A 22575-nucleotide genomic window follows, 5' to 3' on the forward strand; every position below is an offset into this window, starting at 1 on the left:
GGGGGCCACACGACACCCGAGCTTACTTAAATGATATTGACTTCTATTTGCGTCGATTTCCAAACGCATCCATTACGGACAAAATCTACTTGATTAAAATCACGTCCAGCCGTGAAGTAAGTAGATTCATCGAACGTCAGCTTGATTACATCCAAAATGATTATGCACTTCTCTGTCAAACGATGGAGAGGGAATTTTCAGATGAGCTGTCTCAGTCTGGTCTAAGTACCGCCATGATGATTAAGCAGGGACGTAGTGAGCTGCCTCAGCAGTACTATTACCGTCTCCTCAAAGCTTATTTTGGCTCACGCAACGACAAGGGAATGGAGGAAGATATAAATTTCAAAACTCTCTTCATCCAAAATCTCCATCCCGTTACTAGTCACCACTTGGGGGTCATGGCTAATCCGCGAACAGCCACAATTGTGCAGCTCCGTGAGTGGGCCACTTTAGGTTTCCAGAAACACAGACAAGCTAAACATCCAGAGCATAACACTGTTCTGACGCTGAACGCCGAACACCCACCTATGGAGCTCGAAGGAGCCCAAAGGGGTAAGGCAACTGGTCACGACACCCGACCACAGCGGTCTAGTGAAAGTCACAAGACATCACAGACTCAACCGTCTCATCCGAAAGACGGCTACTCGAAACCTCACTGGCCCAGTAAAGAACGATCTTACTCACGTGCAGAACACAACAAACCTCCTTTTAACCCTCACAGAGGAAAGTTCTTCCCAAACCGGTTCCCCGAATACCCAGCTCGGGAGAATCAGGGTGACTATAAAAATAGGCCTCGGGACAGACATCCACGCACGGAATGGTCCAAATTATCTCAACAGGAATCGAATGATTCACACAAAAGGAGCAACAAAGACTCTCCAGGCATGAGATCTGAAAAGGAAAAAGAAGCCTTTGGTCTCAGCCAGGATGAAATAGACAATATTAAACGTTTGTTGCAAGAAATGAAAGAAAAGAAAGTTAACAAAAAGTCTGATCTTCTGTCCATAACCACTGTGACACAGAACCTGGCCCTGCCAGCTGATTCCCTTTCAAAGCCAGAACGAGCAGCCGAGCCAACTCCAGAATCTGAGCTGGACCCACAACAGGCTCAAACAGAGTCACAAACTCCCGTGAACAGCACAGAAGAAGAGGCGAAAGATCCTCTCCCACCTAGCGCAGTCTTGGTTGTACAGCTGGATCAAAAAGAGATCTCCTCTGACCAGGATGCCTCTCTGATACAAGTTGAACCACCTGTACACCAATTTCTGTGCAACCTCTCTGAAACGGGAGTCGCACGCAAGTTTTACATCTCACTAACCTTGGAAGATGTGCTGAGACATGAAGCTCTCCTCGACACCGCCGCGGATATAACTTTAATGTCTCTATCTCTCTTTAACAGACTTCGTAAGGCAGCAAACCACGGCAATAAAGAGTTAAAACTCCAACCTTGCTCTCTGGAAGTGCGCCCGTACACCTCTAATAACACCACTCTGTCAGCGGTATCTCTGATACAACTGTCAATCGGACCAATGACTCTGATTCATCCCGTGTATGTGTCATCGCTTGAGTCCATTCCTTTGCTTGTCGGAAAAGATCTTCTGAACCGTTTTGAGCCTTTGCTCGATTTCAAACGATTGAAAGTGTGGGCACAGGTGCGAGAACCTCTGACGATTACTTTTCCGTACAATGAAGATTTTAGCTGCTATGTCCTTGAAAGTGAAAAGCATAACTCTGTCCAACAGATAACTTCACTCGAGCCGTCCGAAACCGTAACACACGATGAGGTTGTCCACAGCAGTCCAGCCGCTCAGGCCGACCCTGACAACCTGGTGACGCAGCTCGCGACACAACGAGACACTTTCCTGTGTGCATTACAACCGTCAGCCACGCAGGACGAGTACTGTCCACAGGTGCTCGGGGGTCTTGAACTGCAAAAGTCGCAGATAAATGATGTGATTATAGCTTTATGGGCTGATAAATCCGCAATCAGTAAAGATCTATATGAGTCACTGGCACGAGAAAACGCCAATCTCCGGATGGTGAAAAAGACCTTCCGTTTCCCATTAGATCCTACACCAACCACAACACTCACTGCCATGGGTGTTTGTGCTCTCACATTAAAGTGGAATAACAGAATGCTGGTTCACACTTTTCTGGTTATTCCCGACCTTCCACACTCAGTGTACGTAGGAGGCGATATACTGGTGAGACTAGGAGTCCAAATTGACATAGTAAATAACATTCTGTGGTCACTAACACCCGTGCGTGATTCTTCTTATCTGCCTGACGCAGACAACCTGAAGTCAGGACAGACAATTCCAGAGGTATGTCAAGTAGCTAACTTCCAACATGCCACAATACCAGCACGCACGGCGAATGTCCCTCTCCAGATATGCATGCAACCAGGCCAGAGTCTTAACCACTCACAAGCTCTGTTTCAACCTTCGCCACTGTTCTTCGAACTTGGACTGTCCCTGGAAGCAACTCCTCTTTTGGGCCTAAATTCTAGGACCACATTCTTGCTGATCAACAACATCGGTGAGGAAGCCATACTGATCCCAAAAGGCACGCCACTGGGCTGGCTTATCAGTACTGACTTCCATGACTTTGAGCTGGGCATCCCAATACTGGGACAAATCCCAACTCCACTCCTTCCAAAACATCAGACAACCCAGGTTGTCTACACAAAGCCTTCAAGGGCGATCGCACTCTTTTCGGTCGTGACTCTCGACCAGAACTCAGTCAGTCGCATCGATCTTAGTCATGATGAACAAATGACACTTCACACGATTGACGTCTTGGCGGTTACATCAACCCCAGACTCTCCCGACGCACAGGAAAAAGTAACAACAGGGCCATCCCCTAATGTTGCTGATCGAATCGAAGAAGTGGTAACGCAAGCTAACGCTCTCGTTAATGACGAAGAACGCGACAAGCTACGCCAAACCCTTCTCAAATATCAGGACTTTTTCTCACTTGATTCTTCGGATTGTGGTTTAACCACAATCCACTCAATGCGCATCCCTACTCCACCAGACGCACCGCCAACTTTTGTGCGTCAGTATAAGATTCCTCTAGCATCACAGGAGCCTATACAGGAAATAATTGATGACCTGTTAAAAAACAGGATCATTCGGCCTTGTAACAGAACTTTCGGCACCTCTCTGGCCGGTCGTGAAACCCAATGGAAAATGGAGACTCACGATCGACTATCGCAAACTCAACCAACAGGTCCCTCTCTCGAGGTGGCCAATGACTCAGCTCGAACAAGAACTTCCTCGCGTTAAAAATGCCAAATACTTCTCCACTCTAGACGTGGCGTCGGGTTTCTGGACCATTCCAGTACACGTTGAGGACCAACACAAGTTGGCATTCACGTTCGCTAACCGTCAATACACATTCACGAGGTGTCCTTTTGGCTACGCCAACTCACCGGCTGAATTTAACATATTTCTAAACAAAGCATGCCCTGATGCCAGCGAACGAGGTAACCTCATCTACGTCGATGACATCCTTCTCCGTAGCCCCAGCCTGGATGCACACATTCAGGAAATCGACCATGTCCTGGGTCAACTCACCACTGCGGGTGCAAAAATATCACTCTCAAAATGTCAGTGGTGTAAAACCAAAGTAGATTACGTCGGTCTCCTAGTAGGACCCAGTGGGGTCGAGCCACAAGTTAACCGCATCCAGGGCATCAGTAACATCAAAGTTCCCTCAAACGTCTCTGAGCTCCGCAGCTTCTTAGGAGTCTGCAACTACTCTCGACAGTTCATTGAGAGCTATGCCGACATAGCAAAACCTCTAACTGAACTACTTAAAAAGGACACACCTTTTATCTGGGCTGAGCCACAACAAAAGGCCATGTCCACCTTAAAAGAAAAACTGTGCACAGCACCATGTTTAAACTACCCTAACTGCGACAAACCATTCCACCTCGAAGTGGGCTTCTCAGCTCACTGCTTAAGCGCTGGTCTGTATCAGAAATACGACCAGGATAAGAGAGTAGTGGCGTACGCCAGCAAAACGCTAGCTATGCCTGAGTTGAAATATTCTGACTGTGAAAAAGCTCTGCTAGCCACAGTTTGGGCAGTTAAACATTTCTCCAACTACCTCGGAGGCCAAAAGGTCATTGTAGAAACACAACACCAACCTACCACGTTCCTTAACAGCCAACGTATAAGGGATGGAGTTGTAACAAATGCCCGTGTGGCCTCATGGCTAATGGCTCTGCAAAGTTTCGACTTAGAAGTCTGCTACGCGCAGAACAAAAAAAAGCCCTCTCGGCACCGATCTTGCTGCATGTCAGAACTGCACTGCAGACACACCTCCAATCTGCGCGATTACAGACAAACCCTCACCTGTAACCAACCCCCACCATCACTACTACGATGAAAACGTGTGTAAAAACATGACTACTGCGTATGTAGATGGGTGCTCTTTTCATCACGACACGGTTACACGAGCAGGTGCAGGCGTCGTTTGGCTCCAAAACAACCCCTATGAACCTCAAAGCTTCCAGCTTGGTTCACAGTCGTCCCAATACGCAGAAGTGGCAGGTGTCCTGATCACGGTACAACTCGCCGCAGAAAAAGGTGTGAAAGAATTATTGATTTGTACTGATTCTAACTACGCTCGTCTCAGTTTCTCTTGCCACCTTGCCACGTGGAAACGCAATGGTTTCCTGACTTCCAGCAGAAAACCTGTGAAAAATAAAGAATTGTTCCTGGCATGTAACCATGCCATTGAGTCCAACGACATGCAGATCTACTGGAAAAAGGTCAGAGGCCACTCACGTGTACCGGGGCAAGACAAAGAACTGAACGATCTAACTGATTCCTTGGCAAAACAGGGAGCGATGCATGGCATCCCCTGGTCACTGGATCCCTCGTGGCTAACCGCAGCCACCTCGGACTCCTCCGAACCACAGGTCTGTGTGGTGACGCGTTCCAAAACGAACCCTCCCGCCCAGACATCTAACGATGGATCAGTGTCAGTGGAACCAGCGTTCACCGACACTGATCTGGTCACCCTTCAATCTCTTGACCCTGCCATCAATAAAATGGTGTCGTTCGTGTCTGACGACTCAAACACACCCTCTGAGTCTGACCTCAATGACATCCCTGATTTAAAGAAACTCTTTGCCACTCGATCAGCCCTGCGGTTGGTCAAAGGTGTCTTAGTTCATGTTTCCGACGCACTCTCTTCACCTGCGTTCGTGGTCCCTCGAAACCAAAGGGGGGTGATGCTCGTGCACGCACACGACCTTCCCGCGGCTGGACACAAAGGTGTCAAAGCAACATACAGCGCGTTAAAACAAGTGGCATACTGGCCAAAAATGAGAAAAGATGTAGCCGACTACATCAAAGGATGCCTTGTGTGTTGTCAGTTTCAGCCGACAAACCCGATACACCGGGCTCCGTTGCAGAGGAGAGGCATCTCATTCCCATGGTCAGACCTCCAAATTGACTGGGTGGGACCTCTCACCAAATCAACCAGAGGCAACAAATATTTCCTCACGGTTACATGTGCATTCACCAAATGGGTAGAATGCCTACCAGCTGCAAACGATACAGCTGAAACTACCGCCTACCTGCTCATGAACCATGTGTTCTCAAGATTCGGCCTTCCAAGTCGTGTCAACTCAGACAGAGGAACACACTTCACGGCAGAAGTCATGCAACAGTTGTGGCAAGCTCTGGGTGTGAAAGCAAACTTTCACATCAGTTATCACCCGCGAGCCTCAGGTCAAGTAGAGCGAGCCAACCGAACTGTGGTGAACATACTTAAGAAGTACGTTGCATCCAACCAACGAGATTGGGATGTAAAATTGCCGTTGGTCTTAATGGCCATCAGAGCAACACCACATTAAGCAACGGGAATCTCCCCGTTTGAAATGATGACAGGCAGACAGATGACAATGCCACTACATGTGCTCTACCAACCAGGTGAAGCCAGTGTAGCAACAGCGTACACCACTCACCAGTACATGAAGGACCTCAGCAGAAACCTACAGGTAACCTTTGCATTCGCTCAGAAACACCTGGAAAAATCGGTCGAGGGAAGAAAGAGCTATTATGACCAAAAAGCCTCACAGGAGGAACTCCAAGTGGGGGACAAGGTCTGGTACTACAACTTCACCAAAACCGGTGAACAGACGAGTCACAAGGTTGGAAAGCTGGCCAAAAAGTTCCTTCCTCGATGGACAGGACCCCACCTGATCACCGAAAAACTGTCACCAGTGGCGTATCAGATAAAAATCAGCCAAGGACAGAAAGAAGCCAAGTCCAAATGGGTCCACAGAAACCAAATTAGACCACATAAAAGCTTTAGGGGACTCGCTGAGGACAATCATGTCTCAGCAAACCCATAAAACCGAGATCCACAAGGGGGGGAGCAAAAGCCTTAACAAAACAATAAAAGAAAAAACACAGAGCTCCCTCCTAAACAATATTACTAGCAAGGAACTAAAATCAAAATAGGCAAAACCAGAATAGTTCAAACTCAAGTCCGTGTTCCCGATACGACTGCCTGTCTAACAAATGCTACTAACACACTAACTACAAGTGGGGGTGAACTAGCCAACTCTAACCTCCGTCCAACCAAAAGTGTATCAATTTGAAATGAGCCCTAATATCCATCACTGTTTTTCACCAGGATGATGACACTCTGGCTCATACTTGCGACGATGGGACTGGCAACTATTCCCACTTGGACTGAGATCGTTGAACCCGGACCAGACTCCGGAATTGTTCTAACGGAACAACCCGGACTCCTGATCACCAACTGCCGGCTACACACCCAGAAGGTGTATGTCCGGTTCAGTCCTAGTGTGCTGTGCATGAGGAACGTGCCTAGCTCCGCCAAACTGACTTCGTGGGCCGGCGCTCGGTGGAAGAGAGAAGTCATCACTCATGCGGAGGTAGACATCACCCATATGTTGCAACAACTCCAGAAGTTCACCATCACTCAATCAGAACTGAGTGGGGCGAACAGAAGGGAGAAACGCTTCATTGGGGGACTACTGGCAGCCGCATCCGCCGTCGGCTCCCTATTCAGTTTGGGGTCGTCAGCCGTGAATGCCGTAAACATTGCCGCGATAAAGCGTCATATGGGTGAGTTACAGGGTGAAATCCCGGGCATCCAACAGCAACTAGATTTGCAGAGAGGACAGCTCAGCACGGTGACCAAAACTGTGGAAGGCACGGTCTTGGTTTTGAACTCCCATAGTGAAACCCTGATGAAGACAGTCGCAGCAGAAGAAACACTGCTGGGAGTTTTAAAGGTTGATTATGCTCACACACAGCTGGTAACTATGCTCATGTCTGACCTGATAAGAGATGTTAGCTCCTCAGTTGATACTCTAGCTATGGGAAAAATCCCTCCGTACCTAGTGTCGCTAGCCGTAGTACAGGACATTCTGTCCACGGCCACTAGAGAAATTGTTAACCCCTTACAAGCACATCTAGCTTATACACTAGGCAGCGCAGTTCCCATTCACGTAAATCCCGAAGCCCGCGAAATAGCCTTCCTCATTAATCTTCCCATAGTTACCCTCGACAACATCTACCGACTAAAAGACGTCATCAACGTAGGAATCTGGAAAGGTGAAACCCACGTTAAAGTGCACACACCAACAGTGGTAGCGTACCACGATAGCTCTCCAGACTTGTACCTCGCGCCCAATTTAAAAATGTGCACCCTTACCAGAGACATTCATTATCTCTGCCCCAGCAAACCATTCGTTAGAGACGACACTGGGGGCCTCTGTGGACTTAAACTTCTCACCGAAGACTCCCGGTGCCAAACAACTCTCACACCAAAATACCAAGTAACTAACACCCAAGCAGAAACTGTGGGAAGTCGCTGGTTGGTTAACACTCCAGCGAAGACCGCCACTATTAGTTACGATCAACACGACACGTCTACCAAAATGGAACTACCAAACCGCACATTGTGGGTCACAGTTCCTGAAGGCGCAATCCTTCACGTAGGAGACCTGGCCCTTTACCATCTTAATCCTGACCAATACGACGGGGAAATAGAAATCTCCGATTTCTACTCGAAGCAATCCCTGGAGCTTGAGGCAGACACGGTCACTCAACTCCAATTTGAAGGTTTTAAAACCATTGACGTCAGTCCCATAGAGAACGTGCTGAAAGAAATAACCTCCAGCAACAAACCTCCCCGACCAACTATATCGTACTCATGGTCAGGCCCCGACACAGTAACCGCGACCCTGGTTGCCCTAGGCTACCTCCTCACCTTCGGAATCGCGTACCTATATTCTCGACGCGCTAACGCCCTCCAGGGCCAAATTAACCTACTTAAATGGACCACGAGACGTAACAAACGTAAGAAGCCAGATCAGAACAAAAACACCACCGATCTAGTGACTTTTGATGAGGAGACAGAATCGGAAGAACCCCGAGTCATATATTCGCCCGCAGTCCACGAACTAGCGAACGAAGTATAGCTCTAAGCCAACTCTTCTGTCACCTCTTCCCCTTTTTGATTTTTCTTTTGTTACTTAGTCCATTTACCCTTTTATAAAGAATTAGCTAGAAGATAGGTTAGACATTAGTTTCAGGCTACGACTATAGTCCCTTAAGAAAGCGTAGTTAAATTCGTTATATCTTTTTATATGTTTTTCTAATTCTATAAGTCTTACAGTAAAACAGTACTACAAGCTAGGGATATAAAAGCCAACACAACCACCTCAGAGAACACCTCAGCCTCTTGGACCTGAGACCACTGGGATTACTCCTCCGTGATTCCGAGATCTCCCCAGGACACCTCCGAATCAAGTGGGGGATATGTAGCGTGCTCTTCTTCTTTCCTGGCCTGTTACAAAGGAATGTTCAACTCTCTATTTTCTAGAAAGTAGAACTTTCACCATAATCCTCACTTTCTCCTGGAATAAAACTGTTAAAATCGGAACTGCATAAATCTACAGATCATTTTGAAACATTCGCCATTCTTTTACATGGAGTATTTACCAAGTTATGGAATATTGGATTTAATAGAAACTCTGCCATGGAACCACAGCACCACCCAGTGGACATAGATGACGGACACTTTCCACTCTGTCAGCCTAATGACCAAGGACACTCATAACTAAGGATGTTTTAATGTTCTCATTATGTACAATAAATAACCCAATGGTGTTAATCCCACAGGTATCACTCAAGGAGCCGCAGATCATTCTAGTTAACAGCAAGCAAAGTTGTCATTACCATTTTTGTCATGATAATATGAAGTATTGTATGCTAATAAGTGTTTCATGCTCATATTTGTGTTTATGCCTGCTTTTATGCGACAATATTGTCTGTTAGGAACATTATATTGTATAAATCAGTGTAACGTAGGTAAATGCGTTTGAAAGAGAGAATTTTCCCTTTTGTTCTCAGTTCCACCCCCCTTTTTAGCTTTTTGGGTTGGGGGACAGTGAAACGCTGATTGGACGAAAGCTGACATGTGACCTCGAGTTTAAAACCCGAGCGCACCAGAGATTCTCTCTCTCATATCTACCATCTCTCCCCTCTTAGCTCGCTCTTACTGTTTACTCTCAAAATCCGCAACTCTGGGACCTCCCTGTGGTCCTCCAAGCCTTGACCACTCCCTTTGTCCCCTAAGCTTATGCTTACAATTTTTGACCTCTTGTAATCTTGCCTTTCCCCGCAACTCTTCTGTCCTCTCTCTATTTTACTCCGTAACTATTAATTCCCATTTTTTTAGACTTCCCTTTTTTTATAAAAGTCTGGTCCGATACACGCGAGTGTTTGCTAAATCACACCGCCCGGCCCAAGAAGAACAGCCGACTCAACGTCACCCAGCCGGTCACCAAGGAAACGTGGTCTCCAACAACAACGCCCAGCCACTGGTAACCAAGGAAACGTGGTCTCCAACAACGACGCCCAGCCGCTGGTAACCAAGGAAACGTGGTCTCCAAGGACTGACGCTCACCTTGTAAAGAACCACGATACTCTACGGCAAAAGTAAGGTGCATAAAGTCTGATATCTTTGGAGCAGTGGAACTCTGCTGAACTCGGAGTGCTGAATCCTTCCTCTGGAGGTGATGGTTGTGCAGAGATCCGTAGGAAATAACCGGCCGAAGTGATTAGCCATAGCAGTTCCGTGTGAAGAACCAGACTCAGTATTAATGTTTTAACCCCAGGTCACTAGTCCTCCCGTTTAGCTAAGTCATCTCTCCCTTTCAACCGTGTTTCCCTACAACTATTGCAAAGTACCCATATTCTGTCTCTTATCAATTGTTTATACACCTATATACCTGTGCAATGTTGAATAAATGTTTGTATTAATCCATTTAAGAGCGTCACGGACAGTTACTAAGTCGGTTGTCACTTCAAACAGAACGTACGAATCAGAATGAGACTACCCAATTTATTATCTTAACAGTTTCCCTTTTTGAACTGCAACTTAACTAAGTTAAGCCAATCAAGGAGGTGGTGCCCCGAATTCTAGGTTTTAAGGCTTATTTGAGACAGTGAGAACCCTCATAAATCCTTATATTTGGTAACCAATAACGCTACAACTGGTTTTGTCTCAGAGTTGACCTTGAGCATCAGGAATGAATATCTCAAACTCTACAGCAACCTGCATCCAGCTGTTTCAAATGAAAAGGATCACATTCCTCCTATTCTCTTATTAGTAAAACAAATATAGAGTGACGATTTCAGATAAATATTTGTCAAATGTCATATATCCAATTTATTTAGAGATTGTTGCAACACCACATGTCCGCATTAGTTTTCTCTACAGCTAACCTTTCATCAAGAGTGCTAGCATAGCTTGTCAATAGATTAACTAACATGACGCAGGTATAGTCCAGGCAAAGTAACTAATTTTTGAGTAAAAAATGGAACTAATTGTAAAAGATTTTTTTTCAGCATAAATCATTTCTATGGGGTGTCCAGAACAACATACTAAAAGTCCTAAGAAATCCCAGTTGAGGAAATATGTTAAATTTTCATCAATCCGAGATGTGTGCCAGTAGGGCCAAGCAACAATACACCCCAATGGGGTTATTTTTTCCCCTTATGCCTATCAAAATGAAACTTTACACAATGAAAGTACCCATGAACAGTAACATTTTTTGTATTACAAGTTTCTTTGAAAATAAATTGTAATATGCAAATGAGCTATACACTAATCGAATATGCCCAAAATACACCCCAATGGGGCTATTTTTTTCCTTTACTCCTATCAAAATGAAACTTTACACAATGAAAGTACCCATGAACAGTAACATTTTTTGTATTACAAGTTTCTTAGCTATACACTAATCGAATATGCCCGTATCATGTATGCACATGATATAACTTGGGAGTGGGACCCCACTGAGAACTCAGCTTTCCCGCTCTTTTGACAAATGGCAACATTTGGCAACAAATTTACGTCAGATATGTCACACAGAAATATGGTACGGCTACTGTCATAGTCTTTGATGGCTACAAAGAAGAACCAACAATAAAAAATGCCACTCAACTGCGCCGAACAGGTGTTACTCCTGGTGTAACTGTACACTTCTCTGGTGACATGATCATCCAATCCAAAAAGGACCAGTTCCTTAACAATAAGGAAAACAAACAACGGTTCTTGGTTTATCTCAGTGAAAAACTTGAGAGGGCTGGATGTATCACAGACCATGCAAAGCATGACGCAGATGTGCTCATTGTTCAAACAGCCATTGCCTCTGCCAGAACAAAAGACACAGTCTTAGTAGGTGATGACACAGACTTGTTAGTACTCTTGTTGCATCATGCTGATCTGAATGCACAGGAGCTGTTTCTGGCACCAGAACCAAAGAAAGCAACAAAAACAAGACGGATATGGTGCATAAAGCAAATGAAGGAGTTACTTGGTCCCAAGGTGTGTGACAATCTCCTCTTTATCCATGCCATTTTAGGCTGTGATTCTACATCTCGTCTTTTTGGCATAGGAAAGGGAATGGCACTGAAAAAAGTCAAGAATGACACTAGCTTTCTTGAACAAGCTAAGGTGTTCAGCCAGTCACAGGAACATGTGGGAAAAGGCATCATTATTGCAGCAGGTGAGAAAGTTCTGGTATCACTGTATGGGGGCGAAAAAGATGAATCACTGGATATGCTGAGATACAGGCGATTCTGTGAGAAAGCCACTCAGAACTCGTCTCCAGTGGAACCTCAAACTCTCCCTCCAACATCAACAGCTGCAAAGTTCCACAGTCTTCGGGTCTTTCACCAGATAATGGAGTGGAAAGGGGAAAGTGAACATATGGACCCAAAAGACTGGGGGTGGTATGTTTTGGATGGGAGATTTACGCCAATAATGACAGATCAGCCTGCGGCACCACCAGAGATACTCGATGTAGTCCGCTGTAGTTGCAGGAAAGACTGCAGCACAAAGAAATGCACATGCAGAAGACATGGACTCCCTTGCACTGCCATTTGCGGAGAATGTCGTGGTACTAGCTGCACAAACTCACAGTTGCCTGATTTATCAGATGAATAAGAAAAAAACTAATAAAAAATAAGTAAATAAAAAAAATCTAGAAAAACCAAAAAAAAAAAAATTAAATTAAATTAAAAAACACAAAAAAAAACCTCCCCTGTTGTTGCTACCTTGTTGTGGTGGGGAGGCTTGTGTGCCTCCGTGACACTGAAGACTATACTGGTGGGGGTTATACCCCTGGCAGGTACTACCAAGCCAGGCAGTTTTCAGGTTAGAGGCCAGTCTAAGAGCAGCATTGCCATCACCCATTGGCAGTAGGATGATTGGATGAAGATTGGGCCGATGTATTTGTCATACATGAATGGTGTTTCTGCCTGTGCAAATTAGTATAAGGGTGGAGCTCATGTGCATATTCAAATTAATTTTCAAAGAAACTTCTAATACAAAATGTTTTACTTTTCATGTACACTTTCATTGTGTGAACTTTTATTGTGGTAGGAGTAAAAGAAAAAATTAGGCCTATTTGGATGTATTTTGGGCATATTCGATTAGTGTATAGCTCATTTGCATATTACAATTTATTTTCAAAGAAACTTGTAATACAAAAAATGTTACTGTTCGTGGGTACTTTCATTGTGTAAAGTTTCATTTTGATAGGAGTAAAGGAAAAAAAATAGCCCCATTGAGGTGTATTGTTGCCTGGCCGTATTGGCATACATCTCAGATTCATGAGAATATAACATATTTCCCCAACTAGGATTTCTTAGGACATTTAGTATGTTGTTCTGGACACCTCATAGAAATGATATAAGCTGAAAAAACTTATTTTACAATTAGTCCGTCGTAAAATGCTACTTTGCCTGGACTAGTAAGTATCCTGGAATTTTGAGAGTTAAATTTAATAATAAACTTTAATGACATTTTTTCACAGTCTAGCTAACTAAACTGGATCTGTAAAACTTAATTTTACAAGTGAGAATCTAGTGTAACAGGCTGTTCTGAAAAAAAAAAGTGCTTGGAATAAAGTTGGCTTTCAAGAAATTACACTGATACCTTACAGCAGGGGTCCCCAACCTTTTCAGCACCAAGGACCGGTTTGGTTCTGCAATTTGTTCCCGCGGCCCGGGGGGGGGGGGGATACTTTTTTTTTTTTTTTTTTTGTACTTTACGTTCAACAGACATTACATTTAGCAGATGCTTTTACAAATTAGGATTTGATGACAGACAGACAGTCATCATTGAAAAAAATAAACGTGCACAATCGGCCTCCCATAATGCAATCTATGCAGTTTCCAAGTATAGAATCTAGCGAGTGAAATGAAAGAATTCCCGATTTCCATGTCTTTTAAAAAAAAAAAAAAATTATTTTTTTTTTTTTTTTTTTTTTTTTTTCCCCCAATCTCACGGCCCGGTTTCGAATGTCTCGCGGACCGGTACCGGTCCGCGACCCGGTGGTTGGGGACCCCTGCCTTACAGGATGACAATGTGCTCAACTTATCATTTGTCTTTTTTTTTTTTTTTTTTTAATTTGTAAACTGAACTGTATACACTGGATACTGAACTGCCAACTGATGTGCTCCTCACTTAGGCAATGTACTGTGATGTGAGGGAGAAGTTTCTTCTCTTACTGTAAATCAGTCATTAGCATGATCAAAACAGACTCTTGGAAACATTAAGGAGCATCATCTGTTACTTTGGCCCTGAAAAGAGGCTACTACACAAGCTGTGGCATATTCATGTCAGGGTTGTCTGGAAACTAGGCACATTATTGCAGTTTCTTGATTCTTTGGTTTCCTTTGGTTTCAAACATTTAAACTTTTACTTTTATATTTTTATTACATTTTAGGCTCTGCTTTATAATCAAAGCAATAAATATTCCTTTTTGTCCTGATCACATACATGATTAACAAATTAATATTCCTGCACTCTGTTGGTTCCCAGCTCACCAATCATAACTGGGATTTCATAGGAGTCTACAAGACACAGGGGCTACAAAATGTGCTATAGTACAAGTATGAGAGGTTCTGTATTTTTAATCCAAGGCAAGGCATCTTTATTTATATAGCGCATTTCATACCACAGGCAACTCAATGTGAAGCATTTACACCTTTTTCAATAAACCCCTCTCCCAAATGAAAATTATGAATATTTAAATGAGCATAATATGGGCTCTTTAGCATCTTTATCATTCTTTTTTTTTCTACCAAACTTTATTGAAAAGTAAGACTTTACAATTTTTGACTATACATAGCATTATCTTTATCATTCATTAATTTGTGCTGTTGACTCAAAGTGACTAATCTAATTGTTAGGATTTGTGGATTCTTGTGGTCTTTGGTTTAGTTTAGTTTAGTTTTTTCTGGGTTTTGTTCTTTCCTGTTTGTTATTTAGTCATGGGTTTTTATTACATTTTATTCATGTGAAGTCTTTATTTGTGATTTTGTTTATCATGTCATATAGTCTAGATTTCCTTTCAGTCATGTGGGTTTCTGGTTCATATTCTCACTCAGGTTTCCTCAGCCTTCATGTTCCGGTCATTTCCTCCACTCACACACCTGTGTCTCAGCTGCCATTCACTCATCAGTTCCCACAGTATCTAAGCTCTATGGTTTCTGAGTCATTGTCAGATCTTCGCCGTTGTTTGTCACCTCATGTTGCCCATGTCTATTCTTGCTCATATTCATGTGTATAGTCGTAGTCAGGGTTTGTTTTCACAGTAGTATTATGGTGTTTTCCGGCTTTGCCGTGCTTTTTGTTCTAGCTTAGAATAAATCAAGTTCTGTTCCTCAACCTCCTGCCTATCCGTGTCATTTAGATCCTCTCACATCCTCTCAACCCCATTGACAGTAATCTAACATTCAGCTGCTCAGCAACACTGAATATTATATCAAAATGTTTTGATAGAATGAGCATGTCATCTTTAGCATAAGTAAGAATGGCTGTAAACAGATCTAATGGGTTTTTCTCACCGTGGCAAGTTTCTGTACAGCGTCATCTGAAGCACCAAGAGATGCTAAACCAATCTCTTGAGAGAATTGGGCAAAGCTGGTCTCTGCAAGCAGTGGAACATGACCCAGTAATTCATGGCATGTATCCCTGCATGAAACACACGCACACAAAAATTTGAAAACATATACACAGTAAGGAGTAAAAGTGCAAGTAAATGTATTTTGTGCACTCACGGTTCAGGTGTATACAAAGGCTTTGAGCTGTGGCGAACATACTGAGTGCAGTGGAATACTCTGAAAGCCAGCCCTGCTAGAAAGTCTCGGGGACAAAGGTAGCCTGCTACTGGCCGAATGATGAAGCCTGAACGTTCTATTCACAGAAAAACAAAGATATGGACAGACCGAGACACATACGTTTGTCATTCTTTCTGATAGTTATTTTTCATAGAAAAAATGGTTGAAACAAACTAATGTCTAAACTCCGGCTAAAGTCTAACAGTTACCCTTTAGGAAGTGTGAAACATCCTCCAGCTGTGGGATGTTGTCTTCGCTGTATTTACAGTATTTAGTCAGTAGCTGGAGGTTCGTCAAATACTCCTTGCAGGCATGGCTGGGATATAGCTTGTTGAGCTCCCTGAACACCACACCCCAGGTTTGCACCTCTTCTGCAGTGTAGTCTATACGAGGAATAGGATTGCCACTATAAGACAGGTAGTATCAGTTAGCTTATTCTGAACAAATAATTTGAAAACAAACATTTAAAAGATTAAACAACACACTTGAATAAAAAAGATAAATTGAAAAAAAAAAAAGCCAAAAAAAAAAAAGATTTAAATACACTCGTGTTTATGTTAGAGCTTGCTTAAGGTGGAATGGCAGGGAGAAGGTTAATATAAAAGGTAAATTACAACTCTCACCCAGTTTAGGGGGAGTAGACAGGTTGCAAAGCACTGTGTCAGATGAAACGGGTAAGAAAGTGGCGGCTGAAAAAGTGCAAGATTTTTTATCAGAGCAAAATGCCTATACTCTACGTAAACCTTCATGTTTCTGTCACTAAACCTTTAAAACAATTCCAAGCTGACCTCTGTGACATGCAAGCCATGGCAGAATACAATGATGGTTTTCATTATCTATTAACCATTACTGAGGTATTTTCTTTTTTAAAAAGGGGCCTACGTTTGAGTTTTAAGAGGAAAACTGCCACTGAGGTGGTGAAGGCTTTTGAATCAGTTTTTTGAGAGAGTCAGATCCCTAAAAAGCTTCAAACTGATGCCAGCAAATAATTTTCTAACAAGAATTTTAAGGCTTTAATGGAGAAATACAGCATGAGCATTTTGCTACAGCAATCAATGTAAATGCCTCTGTGATTAAGAGGTTTAACCACACATTAAAAACCAAAATGTGGAAATTTACTGCTATTGTGCTACTGTACACGTGCTGATACCTCAATGTCCTACAGGACCTAGTGAGAAGCTACAACTATAGTTATCACTCGAGTATTAAAATGGAGGCGACCTTGAAAAATGCCTTTCAAGTTTTTCAGAATCTGCACAGCACCGCTTCCAACCAACAGTGCAGGGAAGATAAAGTTTAAAAGGGGAGATCTTGTCAGAATATCTAAGGTCCGAGATGTGTTTGACAGCAAATATGAGTTTTACGAATTGAATGTTTACAATGACCGAGCGGATTCCTTGATCTCCTCCTGTATACAAACTTAAAGATTTTGATGGAGACACTAGGTTCCTTTAATGCGGAGGAGCTTCAAAAAGTAAAACTGTATGAAGACAAGATGCATCAAGTGTCAGGATCGGGATTTTAAGTTGTGTTTTTGTGGCTTAGTTATTGATGTTGTTTTTATTCAGTACTTTGTTTTCTGTATTTAGATTTAGTCTTTGTTTCATTTTAGTTCTGTTTATTCAGTATTCAGTTGTTTTATTTTCTCCTTGTGTATTCCCTTAAAGGATAACTGCGGTATTTTCAACATTAAGCCTCTTTTCTGAGTCGTCTGCAATGTTTTAGAACCCCCCTCACCGCTTTTTTGATGTTTACTGCTGTCTCCGGTATTTGCCTAATTTTGATTCATCTCAACCTGCTTCAGAATGGCAAGTCATGTGCATGTCCAAAAACGTCCGTAAAAGCACCATAAACGTCCGTTTTCAAAATCATCAACTCACCGGAGTGGTTGCTGGTGTGCACTGGTAATCCATATCAAATTTCGTTGCGAAAAGTTGCTTCTGTTGTGTTTTATTTGACATTTTGTAAATCCCATTGAGTTCTATTGAAGACTGGATGTTCGTTGATATTACTCCGTCACCGAAACCATCAAGTGGTGTGGAGTATAGCAAGTCAGATTCAACTGCTGAGCGGAAGTTTATCCACGGCTGTGAGGTGGCTAAGAAAATAGTTCGAGCATGAACGAGCTGCCAAATAAAACACGACAGAAGCAACTTTTCGCAACGAAATTTGATATGGATTACCAGTGCACACCAGTAACCACTCCGGTGAGTTGATGATTTTGAAAACGGACGTTTATGGTGCTTTTACGGACCTTTTTGGACATGCACATGACTTATACTGAAACAGGTTGAGATGAATCAAAATTAGGCAAATACCGGAGACAGCAGTAAACATCAAAAAAGCGGTGAGGGGGGTTCTAAAACATTGCAGACGACTCAGAAAAGAGGCTTAATGTTGAAAATACCGCAGTTATCCTTTAATGTGCTCTCTCTTGCCCTCTGTGTTCTGCCATCTCTCTCTCTCCTCAGTCTCTCTCCTGCCCATTGCTCTCATTCACTCACCTGCGACCCGTTTCCAATCAACCACCAGTTCCTACTCCAGTAATCACCTCCCCAGTATATATGTCTGTCTAGTCCAACCACTAGTCCGCCTTCCTCGCCTTTGTGTTCTCACCCCGGTCCCTGGTTTTTCCTCGTCTGTCCTTTTGTTAGTGTTTTGTTGTTTTCTTAGTTTCATGTCCAGTTTAGTTTTTGATATTCCAGCTTTGGTGCGCCTTTGGTTTTTTCCCTTGTTAAATAAATCCTTTAACTTTATTTTTGCCTCCCGTCGTGTCTGCACCTGGGTCCTCCCTTAAACACATCATGACAGTAAGTGTCACGCCCATGGACTCTTGTTTTTAGTTTCATGTTTTAGGTCACGTTTTTGGTTCTTAGTCCATGTTTAGTTTTTAGTTTTGCCATGTTTTAGTTTCCCTTCACTTACCAGTTCATTAGTTTCACTCACTTCACCTGTGTTTTTTCCCTCAGGTGCACTCACTCTCCAATCCCTCTCACTCCCTATTTAGTTTCCAGTCTCCCCTCTCAGTGTGTGGGATCTTTGCCTTTGTTTGCTTACCTTGCTTTCGTTTCGTGCCCTTCCTGTCTACTCACCCATGCTACCAATTTTTGTCCAAGATAAGTATTTATATATTATGCCATGCCAAGTGTTTTTGTTTTTTTTCCTCAATTACGTTTTTTGATTCCGGCTCAGCCTTTGTGTTGTTACTTTGTTTTTTGGTGAATAAATCCAGTTTTCTTTTCTTAAGTCCGCATCCGTGTCCTTCCCTAAACCCCACCCTGACAGTAAGTGGAAAAGATATTAAAGCAACGCACCATCAAGGGTATAAAATGGAACTTTGTACGTAGAAAAATCGGCCTAAGTAATTCAATAGCTGGGTCAAAGCTATTGACCTTTGAGACATATAAAGGAAACCCTTTACTACACTCTACTAACACCATTACATCATGGACTGAATGTTAAAGGATGAAGGGTTATATGTCACGCTACCCTCCAACGCCAGTCTCAAAGTCTTTAAGAATCACACTCGTTCCAGATTCCGTGTGGATTTAGTGCAGCAAATTGATTTAGAAGACTTCTGGCAAGTTGCCTTGACACAGATTTCTTATCACAACGTTCCAAAACATTTGGTTTACTTTGAATGGAGGAAAGCTGGGGAGGAACAGGTCCATCGCTATAGGATTCCAAGCGGTCATTATGAAGAAAAATAGAAAAAATAGATTTTGATGTTTATTTACAGATGAACACATTTAAAAACAGACTCATATCACAGGCAGGCGACCTGTACCATGTGCGTTTTTAACCTCCACTGGCCTACGTTTTAGGAATGGAACCAGGGGAATGGATCAAGTTCCCTAAAGGATGGCTCCTTATCCAGTGAACATGAAATCAGGTTTCTCAGCTTTACTATTACAGCGATGTGGCCACCTAGCAGATACTCAGTGACGCTTATGCTCCTCTCTTACGAAACTTGAAGTAGATAAGGTGAACACTGTCAAAGTAATAACTCCAAGAGTGAAACATACGACACCCTTTTCCCAGTGGGTGGTGCTATGGTAATGATAAAATATTGACATGTAAATCTGATGAGGAGCTGAATGTGATCATATATGTGACGTTTGGTACAGATTGGATGTAAAATTTGGTAGATATATCAACTTCCTGTTTCATGGCGAAACATCAAAAACATCAAAGCGTCTTTGAAACAAAATGGGTGACTTTCTGTTGGGTTTGGGACATTGCTCCAAGAGGATTTTTTGTGAATCTTAATGTCTTTGCCAAGGGCTACCAAAGGGTTTGGCGCAGTGGAGTCATTTTCCCCCCAAAATTCACGAGATCCAAAAGATTTCATTTTAAAGGTGCCATGGCATGAAAATAAATGGAGGCTTTTATATATTTTTATAGGCTTAGTGGTCCCCTAATACTGCATCTGAATTTTTCCCCCCAAAATTCTGCCTTGGTGCAGAATTACAGCCTGAAATGAAATGAGCTTACTTTGACAATATGACAAACTAGTTAGTGAACAACTTTCCTAACCCAGTCAAACATCAAGCAAGTGCTACACAAGACACAGCAAGACGACAAAAAAGGCGTGCGTGAAGGGGAAAGCAGGAGTTAGGATTTTGACATTGTCATCTGATTGCTCTGGTTTGCAAAGATGCACGCAGCTCTAGCGCTGGAACCATGAATGAATCATTATCCTGATGAAATGCACTGAATTTGCGGATTCATTGTTCTTCAGGAAGCTTGAAGTAGGGGGTTTTGGTCTAAAATGAGAGAGCTAATCATCTCATGGGCATGCAAACACCTCCAACAGCCAAGTTGGCAGAGATAAGAGCTTGCTAACATGACACACGCATAACTGATGTTATTAGCTGCATAGCTAACGATACAGACATTTTCTTGTGGTAACAAGCTATGTAACTATACTGTACATACAGGAAAGCAACACAATTATAGAGCGTTAAATTACTTACTTGTCCGAGGTCTGTAGTTGGGCCAAAGAGAGTTGGTACTGAGAGTTGGTACTGATCCAGGGTTAATTTTCAGACGTTCTGCAAGGCCAGCTCGGTATTGGCCCAAGTTCTGGAAACATTCGTCGGTGAAATGTTTGGCGCACACATACACAAATCTCTTCGGTTCTGTCGTCACTTTCCCAGAAAAAACTAAATCTGTCCACTGACTCTTTAGAGGTTCTGATGCAGGAGCTCTAAAAAGATTTTTTACATCCATGTACAGCGCAATGAGCTGGCCAAAGAGCTGTGGGCGGGGAAAGGCAGTTTTGGCATGGCCATATATGGGCTCTGGGGGGAAACAACCTCGACGTCATATGAGGCGCTACGTCATATGAGGCAGCTTTCCCGATCAGGCTATCTGCATGGTCACATTACCAAAGGCGGAGAATAATTTCCAGTGCATGATTTAAGTCTATCGTCATTTTTAGCCACTGGGGGACCACAGGCAGGCTAGGGGAACTCATATTAATGTTAAACTACCTTAAAAAGTGAAAATGTCATGCCATGGCTCCTTTAAGCATTCCCTTGGGGGCATATGTAAGTTTTTAAGCATGTTCTTGCCTCAAAAAAAGCAATTAATTTAGAAACGAAAGAAGAATAAGAAGAAGAAAAATAATAAACACTGCAGATACAATAGCCCTTCGCATTGCCTTAAGTCCTCGTGCCTAATAACTACAGATACAATAGGCTTTCACATCGCTTCTGGTGCTCGGGGCAAATAAACGCTTGCATTTCAACAGGCTGCCTTCAGTGCTCCGGATTAATAATTGCAAACCATCATTTGTAACTTTTGTTAATGAAACACCTCCAAAAACTAAAAACGATATGAAACTCGTTTCATAGAGGGGGATTAATGGAAGACTGCCTTTAACACACCAATCAGACACTACGAGTATCAGACACTATAAGTATCAGACACTACATCATGCCTTTTGGTCTCACCAACTGTGTCTCAGAATCTTGTCAACTATGTGTTGGGAGACATGCTGAATAAGTTTGTGTTAATCTATCTTGATGACGTTCTTATCTTCTCCAAATCAGAGAAAAATCATGTGAAACATGTCTGGGCTGTGTTTCAGAGACTACTCCAAAATAATCTCTTTGTGAAAGCAGAGATGTGCGAGTTACTCACTTCCACCGTCTCTTTCCTTGGGTTTGTTTTGTCAGCCGGTCACATTGAGATGGACTCGTCTTAAGTGGAAGCAGTGAAGAATTGGCCTAGTCCTCAAAACCGGAAAGCATCGCAATGTTTCTTGGTATTTGCAAACTTCTTTTGCTGTTTCATTCACCACCACAGCTCCATTGCCTGTCCCTTACATCAACTAATGTCTTCAAAAACTAAGTTCTGTTGAACCACAGACACTGAGAAAGTCTTCACCCAACTCAAGGAGAGGTTCTCCTCTACACCCATCCTCACCCTACCAGACCCTGATCAACAGTTCACCGTTGAGGTGGATGCTTCTGACTCTGAAGCGGGTGCGGTGCTTTCCCAGCAGTCTGTGAATGATAAGGTCTATCCTTATGCCTTCTTCTCTTTGTGCTTATGCCCTGCCAAGAAAAACAACAGCCTCTGATATTGGAAACTGCTAGCCATTAAGCTTGCTTTGGAGGAGTGGCATCACTGGCTTGAAGAATCCAAACAACCATTCATTGGGCCTCATGCAACAACCGTTCGTACGCACAGATTTGTTATTGAGTCGTGCGTACAAGTGATTTAAGAGAATTTGCCCATTCACCCATTTTTTCGTATTTTACGTTTTTTTTTTTAACAGAATTTACAGAAATAAATATATACATTATACCCCATAATGATGCTGACATGATTCTGTTTGACTTGATTATGCATTAATTGAAGGTTAATTTGA

At 43.0% G+C, this 22575-nt stretch overlaps 1 protein-coding gene across 1 annotated transcript in view; it reads right to left on the reverse strand.

Annotated features, from left to right (window-relative positions):
- Positions 1-22575, reverse strand: part of LOC142383195 (tryptophan 5-hydroxylase 1-like) — a 50819-nt gene that overhangs the window by 16589 nt on the left and 11655 nt on the right. Inside the window, exons 6-8 of the mRNA XM_075469178.1 lie at positions 15905-16101; positions 15636-15771; positions 15423-15549 (exon numbers count right to left, since the gene is read on the reverse strand). Of these exons, the coding sequence (XP_075325293.1) occupies positions 15423-15549; positions 15636-15771; positions 15905-16101 (460 nt within the window). The remainder of the gene's footprint in view (positions 1-15422; positions 15550-15635; positions 15772-15904; positions 16102-22575) is intronic.

The sequence above is a fragment of the Odontesthes bonariensis genome, chromosome 1 (genome assembly GCF_027942865.1).
Source record: "Odontesthes bonariensis isolate fOdoBon6 chromosome 1, fOdoBon6.hap1, whole genome shotgun sequence".
Lineage (NCBI taxonomy): Eukaryota > Metazoa > Chordata > Actinopteri > Atheriniformes > Atherinopsidae > Odontesthes > Odontesthes bonariensis.